Source organism: Peromyscus maniculatus, chromosome 18 (genome assembly GCF_049852395.1).
Source record: "Peromyscus maniculatus bairdii isolate BWxNUB_F1_BW_parent chromosome 18, HU_Pman_BW_mat_3.1, whole genome shotgun sequence".
NCBI classification, from domain to species: Eukaryota; Metazoa; Chordata; class Mammalia; order Rodentia; family Cricetidae; genus Peromyscus; species Peromyscus maniculatus.
Window position 1 is genome coordinate 13807635 of NC_134869.1, and position 20089 is coordinate 13827723.

Consider the following 20089-nt stretch of genomic DNA (forward strand, 5'->3'; position numbering starts at 1 on the left):
TGTGAACATAAGGAATCTGATCATTTGCATTCATGAAGAAAAGCCAATTCTATTCATAAAGAGGAAAGGAGGCTCATGAGCTGATGTCTCATGAGTTGGTACAACCCTTTCCTTTAACCAAAAATTGGGTTTTCCTTTTCAGCAATTGGTAGCTTTGTCTACACTCTATAATATCAAAAGACTTTAAACCCAGCATCCAGGACATACAATTATTTCAGCTTCTAAAAGTCAGAAATGACCACTGGGAAAAGAGAAGTCTTGGATCCTAATGAGAAAGTCACCCCTTTCCCCCCAACTCTATGGACTTCTGTGTGAAGGTGGTGGGGAGGTCCTTCACGAAAGGTCATGGAATATTCCCAGATATGGTTCAAAGAGTAAGAAAGTCCGAGAGCGTCACAGATACTTTACCTGGTAGATCATACGCAGCCTCCCCATTTTCATTAGACTGTTTTGCTGATGTACCTTTGAGAATCCGTCAATAAATTAATTAAAGACACCCACTTTCACACCAGAAGAATATTGCATCAGTAGTCAGCATTCTCTGTTAGTAAAGTATGCAAAGTAGACAAAGAGACCTGTCTTCGGAGTAGTGACGCAAGAGACCAGACATGTTAAGGGGAGGCACAGCTTCCTCCGTGCAGCCTGTGGGTTTGGTCTACAGGCACCTGCCCCAGAGAAGAGAAGGGCTAAGAAAAGAGACGAGGAGAGAGGCTGGGACACCTCCACAGGCGGGAAGAAGAGCTAGAGAACAACATAAGACCTCAAAGGAAAAGGAAGAGTCGGTTCTGGAATCCCAAGGGAGCAGTCTGTTCCTCTCCAGTCCCCCAGGAAGGAGGATGCTCACTCGCATGGTGGGACTTCCTCCCTCGAGTCTAGGAGGACACTCTAGCACTGTCTTACTAGGACTCGGCTGTGCCTTAGCACATTCCGGTAGAAATGAAGTCAGCCCCAGCAGCTCGGGGAGCAGCCCTGATTACCAGGACAATGAACTCCGCATCGAGGAAACAAACTGGACATTCCTGTGCCCCTTATTCCAAGTAAAGGGCTCACAGGAATGGTCTGGAGCTTGCCCCAGTGGTTTGGAATGATGTACCTTTTTTTGGTACCAAGGAGATGAGCTGGGACAAGGAGTCCAGAATGACTGCCTCTGGGGACCGTGGCCTCCCTCTCTTTTCCCAACCCTATCAGTACTAGAAGGGAGGTTTGACGTCTTGACAGCTGAGAGGGCGTGTGGATGATAAAAATTACTCATGACTTTGAAAGAAGATACATCTTTCAGCAAACGGTCTGTTCGATAGTTATTGCGCTGGTTTCTTAGGCAAGACTCAGTGGATGCGAAAGTAAAAATGAGAGATGAGAAAAACACACAAAAGAACAAAGAACAGATCAAAGAGAAAACAAGATGAAAAAGATGGGGAAGGGAACAGAAATAGCTTGTCTCTTCACGTCTGAGCTACCTCAACAGAGGGGAACAGAAAGCAAGTGATGCCTGAGGGGTGGGGGCAGGGAATACACACATTATTTAACGCACGAGGTCTATTTTAAGAAAAAGATGAACTAGAGTGAAGACTACAAGAAGAAAATGCTGCAGGCAGTAAAAATAAAACAGAAAAGGCAGAATAATCATAAAAAAAAAAAAAGGCACACAACCTTATGTAAGGAAGACGTTTACAGACTAAACCTGACATATCCAAAAGCATCAAACACTTCAGAAATTAGTCCGGAGAAGAGCAGCCATTAAAAGAGAATGGAGAATCAGGCAGCCACATTAAGAAAACCAGGAAAGACTATGAGGAGAGAGAGAGAGGCGTTATGAAAGAGTTTCCATAGAAAGCTAATTCCGACATGTTATGTGGCAAAATATATACATAATGACCGTGTACATATACATATGTATATCCTCATATACATATATATCTACACAGACCACACACAAAATTATGTAAAATACACTTCGTTGTATTTTATCTAAGGTGGGTAACATCAAAATGACAGGCATCTATCATTTTGCTGTATCTTCTTACTTTTTAAACCTATCAGAAAGAAAAGAGTAAAGAATTTGCTCCGTTTCATACACATACAGAAGGTTCTTGTTCAGAAGCCACATCACACATGAGTTAGGAAATTCTGCTGGCTGGGCCATATGAAAAGCAGAAGGGAGGGCTTGGGACAACAGAATGGAAATAAACCATACTGGGAAACGCTGAAGGATTTTCTTGTTGAATTTGTCCCAATACCCACTTCCTTCGCTGTGCTAACCCTGGGGCTTTTCCCTCTAAGATTCCCCCACAGGGTTAGGATCAAGGGCCTTCTGAAGCTCGAAGGAAGCAGATCCAGTGGAGTGAGGCTGGATAAAAGAATGTCAGTGTCCCGGGGTCTTCATCCGCACCTCGGCTTCTTCCAGAGCGCCAGCTGTCATTTCTGCCCGGCCCCAGGGCAGGCTGGGACTTCAACAGTTTCTTCTCCACGGTGATTTTCCTCCAGGGACAATCCCGTTAGTGATTACATTCTTGATTCCCAAAGGCATCCTTGCTTCTTTCCTTCACGGGGAGCTTCAGTGTTAAAGTTTGGGGTCCACAGAGTGATTTCAGAGGTTAATTCGTGGTCTTTCTTTTGTGAGAGTTCAGTAGCTTCTTTGGAGGGGGGGGCGAGGGACTGTTTGCCTACCATCAACCGGAGAGGAGCCTGAGTGCAGAGCCGGGGCTGTTTCTGTCTCATTCACCTATTGCCTGCTCTTCCTCCCTCCTTTTCTGTCTTCTTCCTTCTTTCCTTCCTTCCTTCCTTTCTTTCTTCTTTCTTTTCCTTCCTTCCTTCCTTCCTTCTTTCTTTTCCTTCCTTCCTTCCTTCCTTCCTTCCTTCCTTCCTTCCTTCCTTCCTTCCTTCTTTCCTCCTTCCTTCCTTCCTTCCTTCCTTCCTCCCTCCCTCCCTTCCTTCCTTCCTTCCTTCCTTCCTTCCTTCCTTCCTTCCTTCCTTCCTTCCTTTCCCTCTTACTTCCCTTTTCATATCTTTTTTCCTTTCTTTTTTATTCCTATTTGGGATTGAACCCAGGACTTACCACATTCTAGGCAAATGCTCTCCCACTGAGCTACACCCCCAATCCATTTTCAAATGTCATTTTCTTCTGGTTACGGCAAGCAGGAAATTAAAAAACACTAGGCAATGAGTGAATATCACACCCTTTTGGTTTTGGTTTCTGTGACATTTTATCTCTCTCTCTCTCTTTTACTTTAATCAGAGGGGTTCTTTGGATTCTTTCTTTTCCCCTCCAAAATTTAATTTTCATGTATACAAGCCTTAAGATAAGTTATTGCCGTATGTTGAATGCATTGCTTATACTTTTTGGGATTTAGTCCTAGCTCTTTAAAATTAAGAGTTGCTTTTAATTCTTCCTCTTTCTTTTTTATCTTCAGAGCTGAGGACCGAACCCAGGGCCTTGGGCTTGCTAGGTAAGCGCTCTACCACTGAGCTAAATCCCCAACCCTAGTTCTTCCTCTCTTTAAGAAGGAAGGCCATGCTCATTGGATGGCCAAAGACATAGTCTATGCCCTGTGCTTGCCCATAAGTAGATGTTCACTACTCAGCGGCACACTGCAGTTGCACTGAGTCTAGAAATAGATGTCTGTGAAGCTTTGCTAAAAGACCATTCTTCCATGCCAGCCCAGTGGTAATACCCCCCTTACAGCCTAATTAAGATTTTTTTTTTTTGGCATCTAAATGTATCGCATTAAATACCAGAGGAAATCTATATTCACCTATATCTCAGAAAGATGGCCTTTGGCTTGGTATCATTTTCAGTAAGAAAGCAATGATTTCCCAAGAACGACAAAAGAAAGCAAGGCATATCTCACCTAGCATGGATGGTATTCACTGTACCTTCTAGGTGTACTTACTTCCTTCAAAGCAATACTCTAGCACATAGCCATCTAAACCTGCGGCTCCAATCTGGTCTGGGGGCCTCCACTTCATCGTCACAGAGGAGTCAGTCACAGAGTCAACAGCCAGAAGAGTTGGGGGGCTGGTCACAGCTAAAAAGATGAAAGCGAGAAACAAGAAGAAACCTTGAACACGGAGCCATGGCAGAGCACCTGCGATAAGAGAAACTGGGATGCAACTAAAAACACGTGCAGAAGCTCCATGCCTTGCTGACTTTCAGTGAGAACTCCCAGGGCATGGCGATGTGTAAGCCAAATGTCTGACTGAAGAGAGAGGATCTTGGAAAGACTGCCACACTCCTCCAGTTTGGAAAGTTTGTGTGAGAAGTTGGGTGGCCACAGGGAGTTAGAGAAATCAATTTGGGGGAGTCTAATGGTCTAGAGTAAAATTTCTACAGCTCTATAATTTTAAATATTTATCATTTTAAATTATGTGTATATATGTGGGAGGAGGTTGTGTGCCCATACAGGCAGGTGCCCAGTGTTCAAAAGAGAGAGAGTTGTCAGATCCCCCAGAGCTGGAGTTAGAGGTAGCTATGAGCTTGGCCCATGTGGATGCTGGGTCAGACTCAGATCTTCTGCAAGAACAACGCCTGCTCTTAATCACTGAACCATCTCTCCAGCCCTGAGATTTGTCATTTAAATAGACTCTTGTACTGAATTTTCCATTTCTTAAGGAATACTTAAGTACAATAAAATAGTGGAGACAGCTTGTCTTTCATTTGCCTTTGATAAACTTTTTGTTGTTTCATAGATACATTTAAGATGCAGGTGTAAACTAAGACATAATTGCAAAGCAAAGAGGTTCTCGGTAGGGCTGGAGAGATGGCTCAGAGCTTAAGAGCAGTGGCTGCTCTTCCAGAGGTCCTGAGTTCAATTCCCAGCACCCACATGGTGGCTCATAATCATCTATAATGAGATCTGGTGCCCTCTTCTGGCCTGCAGGCATACATGCAGGCAGAACACTGTATACATAAATAAATAAATCTTAAAAAAAAAAAAAAAAAAAAGAGGTTCCCGGTAGCCTGGCCTGTGACACTTTAGGAAGGACAATGAAGAACAGTCACATGGACTCAGCCTCATGTTTACAGTCAGGAATGGCAATGGGAGCCACCCACAGCTCTCTTCTGGGAATGAATTCCAGGACCTACACTCTGAAGATGGTCAACTTCAAAGTCTGTATTGAATTTCTTACAGTATTGCCCTTAATCTTGTCTGGCTACTCCCCACCCACCATTCTGAGAAGCTCCAGGTCATCCTGGTTTCCAAGGCAGAGGGAAAGCAGTAATACTAATCTGGGACAGTGGTTTTCCTGGACTCACCCAAAGGAACAAAGGGCTTGGATGGCATACTGGGCTTGGAGATGCCAATGGCATTGACTGCAAAGATGCGGACCTCATAGGCCACGCCTTCAATCATCTTCTTGGGCTCAAAAGTTGTTTCTTTGCAGAGATCAAAATTCAGTCGCATCCATCTAGAGCTTTGTTTCTTTTTCCTCTCAATAAAGTACCCTGTAGTGTACAAAGCAGAGACTCAGGTTTTGATCTTGTCTCCAAAGTTAAACTTTCATATATATATATATATATATATATATATATATATATATATATATATATATATATATATTGGTTTTTCAAGACAGGGTTTCTCTCTGTAGCTTTGCGCCTTTCCTAGGACTCACTTGGTAGCCCAGGCTGGCCTCGAACTCACAGAGATCCGCCTACCTCTGCCTCCTGAGTGCTGGGAGAGGCCAGCCTGAAGGCAGAGGTAGGCGGATCTCTGCGAGTTCAAGACCAACCTAGTCTACAGAGTGAAATCCAGGAAAGGCGCAAAGCTACACAGAGAAACCTGTCTTGAAAAACGAGAGAGAGAGAGAGAGAGAGAGAGAGAGAGAGAGACCAGGTGCTCAGAGGACATGCATCAGATCCGTTCAAATCCAATCATAGAATACCACAACAGATATTTCAACAGATATTTGAAGTCATAAGTATATTTTATAACAAACCACTGTCTCCTCCTCCTCTTCCTTGGCATTATAAGAACTGAATTCAGAGCCTCCTGTTTGCTAGGCCAGGACTCTGCCGACTCAACAGGCTTTTTTCCAGATTCAGTTTCCGGAATGTATTCTGTCCTAACATGCGTTAAGACAGTGCCACCCGCACAGGCCCTGACATGGGCTGATCAGTCTGTGATTACCCAGGATCGGTGACCCTCCGTCATAGGCCGGAGGCTCCCAGTTCATGATGCACCAGTCATCTCCCACTTCCGTCACATTCGGTGCCACTGGAGGATCTGGGATGTCTGTAGTAGACAAAACAGGGAAATGTTAATAGTCAAGTAGGGGTTTGGGGAAAGAATCTGGTACTAAAGGTTGTTTTTTTTTTTTTTCTTTTTTGAAATGCATTTAAAAATTATCTTGGGGTGGCTGGAGAGATGGCTCAGAGGTTAAGAGCACTGACTGCTCTTCCAGAGGTCCTGAGTTCAATTCCCAGCAACCACATGGTGGCTCACAACCATCTGTAATGAGATCTAGTGCCCTCTTCTGGATACTAAATAAATAAATCTTTAAAAAAAATTATCTTGGACAAAACATCAATACAGGTAAGGGGAAAAGAGCTAGGTGAAAATAAACATAACAACGTCTAAAATCCTTGAAAATTGTCACATTAGAAGACATGTTCCACATGGGGCCCAAGATTCTTGTTTTTAACTCTGAAAATAGCAACAAGAAATTATCACCTAAATGATGGATATAATTGTTTTTTAATTACAAAATGAATTTCCAGCGGAATGGAACCAAGGACTAATTATTGTCAATTTTACATCAAATAGAACATTCAAGATAACAATCGGAGGAATTCAATTTAGCACTGGCAAGATGCCATGTCTTAAAGTTTAGCTTCTGATAAAGTGACTAATTTGGGGTCCATCTAAATTATGGTCCCCCAAGGAAATCTGAAGTGGGAAAAGGAGCCCCGGAGAATCTGCAACATTAATAGTCAACTAGACTCCTGTCCCTGGGTTTCAGCTTAGGAAAAGTGCATTTACAAAGCTAAGGACCAAAGCGAATGACTACCATGCCTCAAATGATTGACGTGGGAAATCAGCAACTAACTGTGTCTCAGTGGCCTTTGATGGACACCCAGAAGCAACTGCCCAGAGCTAATGAGGTCATGGATCTTGGAGGAGAGCCTACTATTCATGTTTTAGTGAGCTAAATTCCTAACTGCATTCTAAATACTTATCCTTACATCCACAGATAAGTCCTCACCCCTCATCATAGAAAACTTCTCTTTGCAACAGACTATCACAGACTACCACACTGTCCAAAATGCTGAGGACAACCGACCCCAGGTGCCTACACCAGTTGATATGTCTACAACACAAGCCCAAAATCCAAGATTTTGAGAACATTGCAGAAGAAGGGACGGAAAGATGGTAAGAGCCGTAGGAGCAGGAGATCTGCTGTGAGACTGGGTCTCCTAGAGAACGGAAGCTTCACCTGTGATTACAATGTGCTGTCTAAACAAGACCCTAGCAAGTACAGCACCAAGAGGTGCTAACTAATGTAGAAGGGGAAGAAGAGCTTACAGGGCTCCCCGCCATACACAAAGAACTGCACAGGCAACTAAGGAATGCTGAGGGCGGGAGAAATAGTTTTCCCCATGGATGAGCCCCCCAATTGGTTATCCAATACCACGTGGTCAGTCCTGAAACCATACACATGCAAATAACACTGAATGGACTGAGCAGGTTGTATTTCTACACATGTGTTTGGTGTGTGTGTGTGTGTGTGTGTGTGTGTGTGTAAATAAGAATTGAAAGAAGTCATAAATTTTAGAGGGAGTTGGGGGGAGGCATGGGAAGAGTTGGATGGAAGAACAGGAAAGGGTAAAATAATGTAATTATATCTTCATTGTAAAAATATTTAAAAAATGGGGGATGGAGAGATGGCTCAGAGGTTAAGAGCACTGGCAGCTCTTCCCAAGGTCCTGAGTTCAATTCCCAGCAACCACATGGTGGCTCACAACTATCTGTAATGAAATCTGGTGACCTCTTCTGGTATGCAGGCAGAACACTGTATACACAATAAATAAATCTTAAGAGAATGGTAAAAAAAAAAAATTAAAGGATACTCAAAGGGATGATGACTTTGAAAAACTAATAACCAATAGTCCCAAATGCCCCTAACTATTCAGTTCCTCCAGTGAGAAGTCCTCTAGACAAGGAAACAGAGGAGGAAAATAAGGGGAAGAAGGTAACCGGTTCAAAGAGAAAAATAATAGAGGTGGGAAGGAGAGATGCCGGCTCTCTCCTGTCAGCCCTGTCCTGGAGAACTCACCCACAACTTTAATCTTGATGCTCGCATGTGCTTCTCCTGCTTCATTTTTCAGGTTGATGTTGTACACCCCAGAGTCGTCTCTCTCCGCCACGTCGATGACCAGCGTGCTGCTGTCAGGGTAAGACTCCGCCCTGATCCGGCCACTGCCCTCCATAATAGCCTGGCGAGGGAGAGGCAAACGCGGCATGATGAACTGGCAGGAGCCATTGCCATGCATCTGAGGACCCCGGGCAGGCAGCCCGAGTGCCTAACATACACATTATCCGGTCAGTCCTCACCCTACTCCAGTTAGCTCATTAACATATGAGGAAACCCAGACCACAGAGCTGAAAGGGAGAGAGCTGGGTCTCCATTCCATAGGCCATTAACTACAAGCTTTACCAAGAGAAACCCGGAAGACCGGAAAATATAAGGGTAGAAGGTGTCCTTTTAGGATGCCAGCCTCTTTATGTAAAAAATCAGAAATACACTATCTTGTATTAGAGACTCATGTTTTCATTTGCATGATGGATGTCTTGAGAGTTTGGAAACATTGAGAAGGCTGAGTGGTGGCACATCTTTAGTCTCAGAACTCTGGAGGTGGATCTCTGTGAGTTCGAGGTCAACCTGGTCTACTTAACGAGAGCTACACCAGGCGGTGGTGCCGCACGCCTTTAATCCAGCACTTGGGAGGCAGAGCCAGGCGGATCTCTGTGAGTTCGAGGCCAGCCTGGGCTACAGAGTGAGATCCAGGAAAGGCACCAAAACTACACAGAGAAAGCCTGTCTCGAAAACAACAAAAGCGCCGGGCGGTGGTGGCGCACGCCTTTAATCCCAGCACTCGGGAGGCAGAGGCAGGCGAATCTCTGTGAGTTCGAGGCCAGCCTGGGCTACCAAGTGAGTCCCAGGAAAGGCGCAAAGCTACACAGAGAAACCCTGTCTTGAAAAACCAAAAAAAAAAAAAAAAAAAAAAAAAGAAAACAACAAAAGCTACATAATGAGATCTTGTCTCAATAAACCGACCAAAAAAAACCCCCACAATTCCCCCTGGCCCCAAAACTACAAAAAGAAAGAAAGAAAGAAAGAAAGAAAGAAAGGAAGGAAGGAAGGAAGGAAGGAAGGAAGGAAGGAAGGAAGGAAGGAAGGAAGGAAGGAAGAAAGAAAGAAAAAGAAAAGAAAAAAACATGTCAGGGGGTGGGTGGTGTTGAAGAATGGCACAAAGATAAATTTCCACCCATTGATATTAAGTTTCCATTTCTTTTCTCTTAAGAGTTGTTTATTTTTATTTTATGTGTATAGTTGTTTTGCCTGAGTATGTATCTCTGTACCATGTGTATGTAGTGCCCCGAATGGTCGGAAGAGGGCGTCTGATCTCCTGGAGTGGGAGTTACAGGTGGCTGTTAGCTAGCTGTGGGTGCTGAAAACTGACTCCTGGGTCCTCTACAAGAGCAACCAGTGCTCTTAACCACTGAGCCATCTGTTCAGCCTCCAGTTCCCACTTCAGACAAAGACATAGAAGAAGGACTAATTTCCAATTGGCAGAGAAAAGCCGAGCCTTCTAATGTATTCTTTGGCTGTCTTCTATTTCAAAATCTTTTTTTTGTTTTTTCGAGACAGGGTTTCTCTGTGTAGCTTTGCGCCTTTCCTGGAACTCACTCTGTAGCCCAGGCTGGCCTCGAACTCACAGAGATCCACCTGGCTCTGCCTCCCGAGTGCTGGGATTAAAGGCGTGCGCCATCACCGCCCTGCCTATTTCAAAACCTTAAACCACTGAGCTACATCCCTAACCTCTGATTTACTGAGCCAAGGTCCCGCTACATAGCCCTGACTGGCCTGGACCTTGCTGTGTAGACCAGGCTGGCTTTGAATTCACAGAGATCCTCCTGCCTCTGCCTCCAGAGTGCTGGGGTTAAAGGCCACCACACTGGCTGGAGAGCCTCAGAGCTTGATTTGTGGAGCTTTCTACCCTGGCGCACATCTGATGAAGTCCTGCCACTGTGGGCTTCCTGAATGAAAAATCCTAAACAATCTGTAGGTTCTGCTGGGGCGTCTCCTCCTTGTACATCACCTGAAACTGAAATATCTCCTCTCCTCCCTCTCTCCTCTGCTAGGACTCAAACCCAGGACCTCACATAGGCTAGGGCAAAGGCTTGACCCCTAAGCACATCCCCCACCATGGGAGAACTCTCTAAGCAAGGCAGTTGTGGAACATTCTCACTTGCTGGTCATATTTGGGGTAGTTACCTCTTCTAACTCGACTCCAAAGTCCGCAAACATAATAATCCTTCACACAGTTTTGTCAGTTTGGGGATTTTCTACCCAAGACTATAAATCGGGTTCCTGTTGTTCCATTTTGCCAGGAAGACTCCTGTTCTGCTTTTTGAATGTAATTTTTTTGGTGGCAAGAAACCAGGGTAGTGGGCTGGAGAGATAGCTCAGAGGTTAAGAGCACTGACTGTTCTTCCAGAGGTCCTGAGTTCAATTCCCAGCAACCACATGGTGGCTCACAGCCATCTGTGATGAGATCTGGTGCCCTCATCTGGCCTGTAGTCATACATGCTGTATACAAAATAAATAAATAAATCTTTAAAAAAAAAAAAAAAAAGAAAGAAACCAGGGTAGCTTAAACTGAGATTCTTTTGTTTTTCTCCTCCTGGACCACGTGCCCCAGAAGTACCTGCCTTCCTAGGCCTCCCACACATTGAACTCATTCTCTGTCCTTGACCTTGGCGGGTGCAAGGCCTTCACTAGGCAGTCTCTTCCCTTTGGAGCTCCTTGCTGTCAGCCGTTCAGGCCGCAGTGACTGTACAGCCACTTGCTATCACAATATGCACTGGGCGGCTACCCACCAACCCCACAGCTCCCCGGAGTGTTCTTGAGTGCGAGCAGCAGGAAATATTAGATAGAAGGATTTAGATTGTGGAGATAAACAGATAGAAAATACAGGATAGCCTGGAGAGGGCCTGGAACCTATTCCAGCAGGCCCTGACTGTCTCTGCCCCAGGGTATTTATAGAGATGCCAAGGGGTGGAACAAAAGACCTCCTCCCCCAGCACAGCCAAGTGCAGACCATTTCAGACACCTGCACTCAGGCCCGTGGTCCTGATCATCCTCTATGCGGACCTGCTGGGTAAAGCCACGAGGAACCCGAGAACGGACTCCCACAAATATGCTCTTGGGTTTTTCGTTGTTGTATTTATTTGTTAATATATTATTATTATACTACTTTTTATTAGTATTGTTATTAGGGTGTTTAAAGACAGGGTCTTTTTAGGTAGCCTTTGCTGTCCTGGAGTGTTCCTTCCCGACTCTCCTCAGTGTAGTTGGTATGGTGTATGACACCATGCCCAGCTTAGCACGTCCTCTGTTAGTATTTCCACAGCACTTCTTACTGTGCAGAGTGATTTTGTTCCTTAGTTTTTTATTTGCTTTATTCACTGTTTATCACTTTCCTTCCTGCCTGCCCCATGACGTCCGTGGAATAGAAGGTGGGACCATGTTCATAACTCACAAAATCATGCTTGGCCAAGTAAATGGGTGGCTAGAAATATGAAAATAAATAAGTGATTAATAGATTTATCTGAAAGCCAGCCCCCATTCTCTTTTCAAAGGAATTATAACTATAACATACTCTTGTGTGTGTGTGTGTGTGTGTGTGTGTGTGTCTGAGACAGGGTCTCACTTTGTAGCTGTCCTGGAACTCATTATGTAGACCAGATTAGTTTCAAACTCACAGAAATCTGGCTGCCTCTCTCTGTCTCCAGTGTTGGGATTAAAGGCTTGAGCCACCATGGCTGGCTTTAGCAGACATGTTGATTTACACCGTTTCCCTTCACCTGAATCATGGGGGCAAGGGGCAAGGAGTGAGTTGGGCCGTGTGCATGTGTGTGTGCATGTGTGTGTGTGTGTGTATGTGCGTGTGAGAGAGAGAGACAGAGACAGAGACAGAGAGAGACAGAAAGAGACCTTGTCTGTGTGGCTCCAGAGAGAGAGACAGAGACAGAGAGACAGAGAGAGAGAGAGACCTTGTCTGCTCGGCTCCAGATGGCTTTGGGAGGTGGTTCCCCTGTGACCGGGATCTCAAGACGGAGCTTGCTTCCGGCAATCACCGTCACGGTATTGTCAGCATCAAGGCCATCCAGGATGATCTTGGGAGGATCTGGAACATTCAACACAGCTTTGGTTACCATACAGCCATTTCTATGTGGTGTTTTGGCTAGTGATTAGCTACTGATAAACATCGGTAACAATCAAGTTTTAACCTGGCTAAAAGTATATATATGTCATCACAAGAGTTGGTGCTTGGCACCCTATAAAACTGCTTCTTGTTTTATAATGAGTGAATAATATCACATTGATATATCCTTTAAATCATATAGCTTTTGACACATTATAGTCCAAGGTAAGCAAATAAGTAGACAGGTATACAATAATTTCTCGGATCTACTCACCAATGACGTGAACTTTGGCAGACATAGGAACATTGTAGGCGTCTGGTGTAAACACATATTCACCTTCATCTTCAACGAGAGCATTGGCTATGACTAACTTGTGGATTCTGAGGAAATAGGAAAAACAGGTTTCTAACACTTTGCAAGGGTGTAGACTATACATGACCCAAAATGAAGGGACCTGCCCTTTATTTAATGTGCTCACTTCATACAGGAGAGAGAGGAAGAGAGGTTCATGCAGAGGTGGGGGACATTCTATTTACTGACCAAGTCAGATCTGGTTTGGAGCATCTTAAAGTGTCTCTGCAATACAATCTGCTTATTATGTATGCAAGTGTGTATTGTTCTTTTGTCTCATAACTTCAAAAAAGAACAAAATATAGCATCTTAATAAAGCTACACTTAAACACACAAGAAATCCCAAAGGAAAACACTGACTTTGGTTATATGCATCAAAGAGCAATAGTTCCTAAGTTCACGGGTCATGAATCAGTGAACATTGGATGGAGCCTACGAAGCTTCTCACAGTAAAAAGTGTACATTTGGGTCTAGGGATGTAGTGGTAGAGCATTAACCTAACGTGTGAGGCCCTGGATTCAATCCTCAGCATCACACACATATATACTGACTCAGACACACGTGCAGTAACACACGCAGGATATTCTGTGATGTTATGAACCTGTGTATTTATGTATACAGATAAAATTTTAGAGGACTTTTTCAGCTCCATAAATCCACTTGTGATCTGGTGAGAGTCTGTGAGTCAAGGTTCAATTCCTTGCCTTAAATCTTCGCTAGATTCTAGGCAATTATGCTTCCCCCAAGAAAAGAAAAATAGGAGGAAGGTCATGTGATAGTTATTATTAGTAAAGGCTGACAATAATTATTGTGTGAAGTTTTTTTTTTTTAGATTTATTTATTAGCCTGGTGGGGGTGGCACAGGCCTTTGATCCCAGTACTCAGGAGGCAGAGGCAGGCAGATCTCTAAGTCCCAGGACAGCCTGGTCTACAGAGTGAGTTCCAGGACAACCAGGGATACACAGAGAAACCCTGTCTCAAACAAACAAACAAACAAACAGATTTATTTATTTTTATTGTTTTTTTTTATTGTTTTGCTTGCAAGTATGTATGTGTACTGAGTGCATGCAGGACCTGGGAAGGCCAGAAGATGGCATCAGAGCCTTTGAAACTAGAATTAATTGTGAGCTACCATGTGGGTGCTGGGAATTGAACTCTGGTCTTCTAAAAGAGAAGCCAGTGCTCTTAACCACTGAACCATCTCTCCAGCCCCACAGTATAGGGATCTTTTTTATTTGTTTTTTGTTTTTTTGTTTTTTCGAGACAGGGGTTCATTGTGTAACATTACTGGCAGTCCTGGAACTCGCTTTGTAGACCAGGCTGGCCTCAAACTCACTGAGATCCGCCTGCCTCTGCCTTTCAAGTGCTGGGATTAAAAGCGTGCACCACCACCGCCACCCGGTTGGTATAAGAATCTTAATTGATGTTTATTTGCACTCTGGAGTCAGGCAACAAACACCATAAAATAGAATGGGTGCTCCGATAAACTGAACATACGTGGTCAATACTATAGACAAAGGGTGGGGGAAGCAGCATCAGACAACAAAATACAGGTTCCTCTCAAGCAGAGGGAACTCCCTCGTCATGTCAACTCAGTGTGTCCTGTTCAAGGGTTTGGTGTTAGTCCTCGTTATCCCAATTTCTGCAAACTCAGATAAACAACTTGGTTTGGGCAAGGCCGGGTGGAACTTCAGTATGGGTGCCTCCATGTTTATGTGGTCTCCTAGGCCTGGATGCAGACATTCAGAACAAATTCAGTGGTCTCCTATATATCTTTTTTTTTTTTAAAGATTTATTTATTTATTATGTAGACAGGAGAGGGTGCCAGATCTCATTACAGATGGTTGTGAGCCACCATGTGGGTGCTGGGAATTGAACTCAGGACCTCTGGAAGAGCAGTCAGTGCTCTTATCCCCTGAGCCATCTCTCCAAACCCTCCTATATATCTTATTGAACATTGGGAACAGTTGATAATTGGTCAGGTCCTCAACTAGAATTCACAGTCATTCCTCTGGCCACGTGTTCAGATAGTGGTGGTGATAGGTTTTGGATGGTATACCGTATTGTGAGGTGTAGATAGATGATCTCAAGCAGGATGTGGTATAGAGCAAAGCAACCAAGAGTTCTTACTAGACCATGAGTAGGTCATCTCCCTAATCTCCAAAGAAAGAGTCAGTAAGTACGTACTTTAGAGGTTAGGAAAGCGAGTGTGGCTAGTTCCTTAGAGGTTAGGAAAGCGAGTGTGGCTAGTCCCGTACGAACGGCCCAGCTGGCTCACTTACTTCCCTTTGTGGACAACCTTCAAGCGGTCACTCTCCTGAACAGGGAGGCCATTTTTCGTCCATTTCCCCGGCACATTTTCAGAGATTTCACACTTCAAGCATACTTCTTTCCCAAGTTTTACAGTCTGATCAGTCAGCGGCGTTGTGATCTTAAGAGGTCTCACTACAGAAAAAAGAACAGGATGGATCCGCAGCCAGACTCCAGACAAGCTAACACTGTGGCATTTCACGGTGTCCTGTCTATAATACATGCTGTGAAGGGGACAGCTTTTTTCCAATGTAGGTGATATAACTGGACAGAACTGAGCATAACACAAGTTCCAGCACCTCAGATACCCATCATGATGGCTGTTCACCCGTATGATATGAGCTGCATCCATTCACATCTAAGATTACAACCGTTCATCTGATTTCAAATAATCTTCCTGATACTTCATGATACATTTCAGCACTATGCCTACAAGCAAATCTCAGGTCCCTTTCAAGGTAAAGTACTATATTTACCAACAATTTAAGATGAGAAAAACTGTGACTTTTTTGAATTTTGATGGGGTCTTTGTTTGTTTTAAGGACTTGTGTGTTTTTCTTTTATGAGTATTTACTTGCATGTAATGCATATACACTGTGTGCATGCCTGCTGCTCATGGAAGCCAGAAGGGGGCATGGAATCCCTTGGAATTGGAGCTACAGATGGTTGTGAGCCACCATGTGGATGCTGGGAATTGAACTTGGATCCTCTGCAAGAGCAGCACATGCTTTTAACCACAGAGCCATCTCTCCAGCCTTTATTTTATTTTCAACGTGTCACTAGGAGAATTTTTTTTAGTCTAATGGACCAAATATTATTTATTCCATAAACCTTCTGGTTATTATCACATGAATTTGCATAGCATAATGATTTTTAGAAATAGTTACATCACATGAAGGCAGAACCTACTATAATTACTTAGAATGGATACAAATGTCAGATTATGATCTGCCCATGGTCAACACACATTTTGATATTAAACTAAAAGGGCCATGGTTCCATGAATCATATGTTGAGATTGTTTCTTCTTCAATCTGTGATCATATGAAGTGTAGCCGGACCAACAAAGGAGTAAGGAAGAAAGAATGTCTGTTCTGCATGTGTGAGCAACCATCATGGCATTCTGCTAGTTTGATTTTCATGGCAGCCGTGAATAGATTGTTATTGAGAAATCACTACTTTAAGAACATTAGTTCTGCTATTGAACATTAGTTCTCTTATGCTTTGGAAGCCTGTCATCAGCAAATTGAGTTCTTCAGCTGAGAGTGCTCAGTGGCTCCCCTGGGTTTAAACAACTTTCTTCTCACACCAAATGCAATTACAAGTTGCATGTTGAGCATTGACTTTATTTCATGACTAGATAGCAAGATATAATTAAGCAAACAGCATCAGCATTTGGCATATTTACTATCTACTTTTATGGTCTGGCACTTATAACTTTCTGGGTAAGTGTTCTGGTAGGTGATTTTATTATTTCTTCCCTTGGTGCACTACTATTAAACCGAGTGGTTGATTCCTTTCTAAGAGGCTTGCTATGACACTCAGCCAGAATGGAGGCCAATTCTGCATCTTTTAAAATGCCACGAGTAAAAGACCAAACAGATTGAGACTTTCCTGAAACTGTTAATGCGCACACTCTTCTTTGCCAGCCAGTTTAGGAGACAGCTAAGGAGGTCGTACTTACAGTCAACACTTAGTTTAGCAGATGATTGTCCCCCGGTCGTCATGGCTGAATATTCTGCAGTATCGGCCTTGGTCGCCCCTTCTATGATCAAAGTGTGCTTTTTGCCCTCAACTTTAATTTTGTATCTTGACTTTGGACCAGGGAAGATCTCTTCACCATTCTTAAACCTGAGTTAATATGGATGTAAAGGGAGGGAGAAGACGATCAGTGAGAAGAAGAAGGGAATAAGGGAGGGTAATGGGATATGATCAAACTAAATCATATATTTGTATATATCGAATATATGTATATTATATATATATAAAATTAAAAAATACTTTAAATTTCTGGAAATAAATATTTGTTTATTGTTTCATCCCAGTGTCTTCCAAAGTTCCTAACAGATCCCAGACACACAGGAAGGATTTGTTAAAGAATACAACTTCATTGGTAGGTCCACTGGTAGATTCATCAATTGTTTCACAGTAACAAGTATTGTGTACAAAATCATATTAAAAGAACATGAGCTCACTCAGTCGGAGGGAGGTGCTGAGACTGCATTCGGCCTCACTTTTGGATTCACAACCCATTTTTAAGTTATTCATATTCTAGATTAGTACTAAAAATCTTTTCCATGCTAATGACTTCTGCTTCCTGTTGTGTGATTTACTATGTTCCTCTCAACATCACATTTCATCTCATAATCTTAAGTCTTCTAGCTTTTAATTTTGAGCTAACTCTCAGGGAACATACTGTAAAAGACTCTTCACTTCCCACCACCTCAAATTTTTATTTGCTTTTGTTTGGTGTGTGTGTGTGTGTGTGTGTGTGTTGCAAATGGTCAACTGAGGGCCTTGGACAAGGTAACTATGTATCACCACTAAGGCACATCTCCTGGCTCTTTTTAGCTATTGAAAGGAGTTGGTGATTTTCAGCTTACCATATTTTTCTAGGGAACTGAAAAAATTAAAGTGGTGAAAATTGGATTCTTAGGCCACAGGGCTGGAGTCTGGGGCCTTGGACATGCTAGGCAAGGGCTGTCCCACTGGGTTACATTCCCAGCAACAATGAGGATTTAAATGAAAAATATGTACATTATATTTTTCCATGTATGTTGCCAGTAAGGACTGCTACTGCCCTATATCTCTGCCCAGACAGATCTCTAAGAGCTGATTTTTCAGATCATGATGTGCTTTTGGTTATCATCTCTACTATTACAAAAGATGTTGAGGTTATTTTCATGTTTAGAAGACACTCACATGTTGCATTCTATTGGTTATGAAGATACTTTGTGTAGTTGAAAGTTTCCCTGTGCCGCAGGCCAGGCAGGACACAGGAAAACCTTCAGACACAACTTTGTCTATTAAACACAGGCAGGCATCAACAAAGCAGGTTACCATTTCACACTGGCGTCATCTTCAGACACCTCCACTTCCAGCTCCACTGTCTCTCCGCAGTAAGCGTTCGTGTCTTCCAGCTGCTTAGTCACCATAATTGGGGGCTCTAGTTGGAAAAGGGGAAATCAAAATCGTTAAATATCCAAAGCCTGTGTCTTAAACCCCAGTTTGTTCACAGAGGAAAATCCTGCAATGGGAAAGCATCATCAATCCGGGATATCAATTGGAGGTGAGAATCTCTGTTGGTCTGTGGCCATGCTGGATCAGTCCCCCCCAGATGTTTCAGAACTATTCAGATCAAATGAATTATTGTTCTGGGGAGTACATAAAATGTACACCAAATATCCTGCCTTCATCAAGTAAGGTACCCGGTGGTAGACACAGTGGATGAAGGAGAATGGATAATGCTTGAAGGTTTTGATTTTGGCTCTCAACCAAGGATAAGGAATAGAGTTATCTGTAACCAGAGAGCTTCATAGAGAAAATACGGTCAACTTAGCATTCTTTGACTCCCCCATCTTTTCACTGGAGTCTGCTGCTCTTTTGATGCCAGTGAACGATGCCCCCCTCCCAATGAAGCTGCTCTCATACAGTCAGTTAAGTGGCCAAAATACAGGTCACCATTAAAGACCATTGGGTTTCAGAGGCTATCCCTGAAATATCCATCCATCTTGCAGAATAGCGCTTGGCCTTAGTCAAAAGCACGAGGCAGTTTCACGTAGCAGCTTTTCTCTCCCCTCAGCTGCTCTATTCTTCAACACATCAGAAGAGTGATTAGGATTCAGGGTACCTGCCAATGTAATGGAGCCTCAGTACTGAGCCAACCTAACAGGGAAGCCCAACGTTTCTGGAGGGCCGACTGCTTCTGCCCTGGGCTGAAGCGGCTGCTTTGCCTGTCCTTTGGCTCAGGGTCCCTGGGAGGAGAGCCCTTGCCCCTTGATAATGCAAGGAGAGATTTCTTTTTACCTCTCACGAAGAGCTCAGTAGAACACTTCTCATCTCCAGCTGTCACATAGTACTCCGAGTCATCTGTCAGTGCACAGTTATTAATAAACATGATTCTCTCGTTTCCTTTGTGTTCAAAGATGTATCTGTTTCAAACAGGAGGGAGGCAGAGTTTGTGACCTCAATTTTCTTCACCTTATTAGCAGATTTGGCTTATGTTTCTTTAATGCTTGAGACTCAAGGATAAAGCTATGATCCTCTATTTATGCAGCATATTTTATTCGTTCAATTAATACCAAACAAAAGCTCATTTTTTATTTCTACGATACATGACAAATATGTGTATTTACACATACTATTTCATTTTTATTCTTTTCTTTCATATAAGTTTTTATTACAAATATCAACAAATTCTCACATAGTTAATTTTTTAACCCACTTTTGGAAGATAGTGTTGGTTGAGTGTGTTAGAGAGATTTTTTTAACTCTGTACACTCTTCAAATGATTATGTGTTAATTATGTATGTTACAAAAGTGGCAGACACTTTATCTTACTCATTTACACATATTCCCTTCATTGTTTAGTCCAAGGATACAGGACATTTTTGTTGGATGAATAAATGATTGTGCAATTTAAACAATAACTGACGTTGATTGATAAGATCAGCAGCAAATAGAGTTTCTTAAATGAGCTTAAGCATTGGGCCTATTGTGTCCCAGTTACTCTCTGTTAAGAAATCATTTGCCAGGCTGGAGAGATGAGTCAGTGGTGAAGAGCTCTGGCTGTTCTTCCAGAGGACCCCGGCTAGATTCCCTGCACCCACCTGTCAGCTCTCAATGTTCTGTAACTCAACTTCTGGCCTCCATAGGCACAAAACACCAATACACATCAAATCAAATCCATTTAAAAAAGAAAGTTTAGAAACAGAAAACTAGAAGCCAGGAAGAGAAAATACTCTAACTATATGTGTTGATTATGGAGGTGCACACAA

General features: G+C 43.2%; 1 protein-coding gene across 18 annotated transcripts in view; it reads right to left on the reverse strand.

Moving 5' to 3' along the window:
* Nucleotides 1–20089, reverse strand: part of Mybpc1 (myosin binding protein C1) — an 85499-nt gene that overhangs the window by 16882 nt on the left and 48528 nt on the right. For 10 of the 18 annotated variants that reach the window (XM_076554584.1, XM_076554583.1, XM_076554585.1 and 7 more), the window contains 11 exons: nt 19119–19243; nt 18153–18258; nt 16777–16943; nt 15065–15227; nt 12705–12811; nt 12279–12412; nt 8275–8434; nt 6129–6233; nt 5255–5443; nt 3891–4025; nt 409–462 (listed from right to left, as the gene is read on the reverse strand). In XM_076554584.1, the coding sequence (XP_076410699.1) occupies nt 409–462; nt 3891–4025; nt 5255–5443; nt 6129–6233; nt 8275–8434; nt 12279–12412; nt 12705–12811; nt 15065–15227; nt 16777–16943; nt 18153–18258; nt 19119–19243 (1445 nt within the window). The remainder of the gene's footprint in view (nt 1–408; nt 463–3890; nt 4026–5254; nt 5444–6128; nt 6234–8274; nt 8435–12278; nt 12413–12704; nt 12812–15064; nt 15228–16776; nt 16944–18152; nt 18259–19118; nt 19244–20089) is intronic. The other 8 variants (XM_042263125.2, XM_042263122.2, XM_042263124.2 and 5 more) reach the window with 1 other exon arrangement.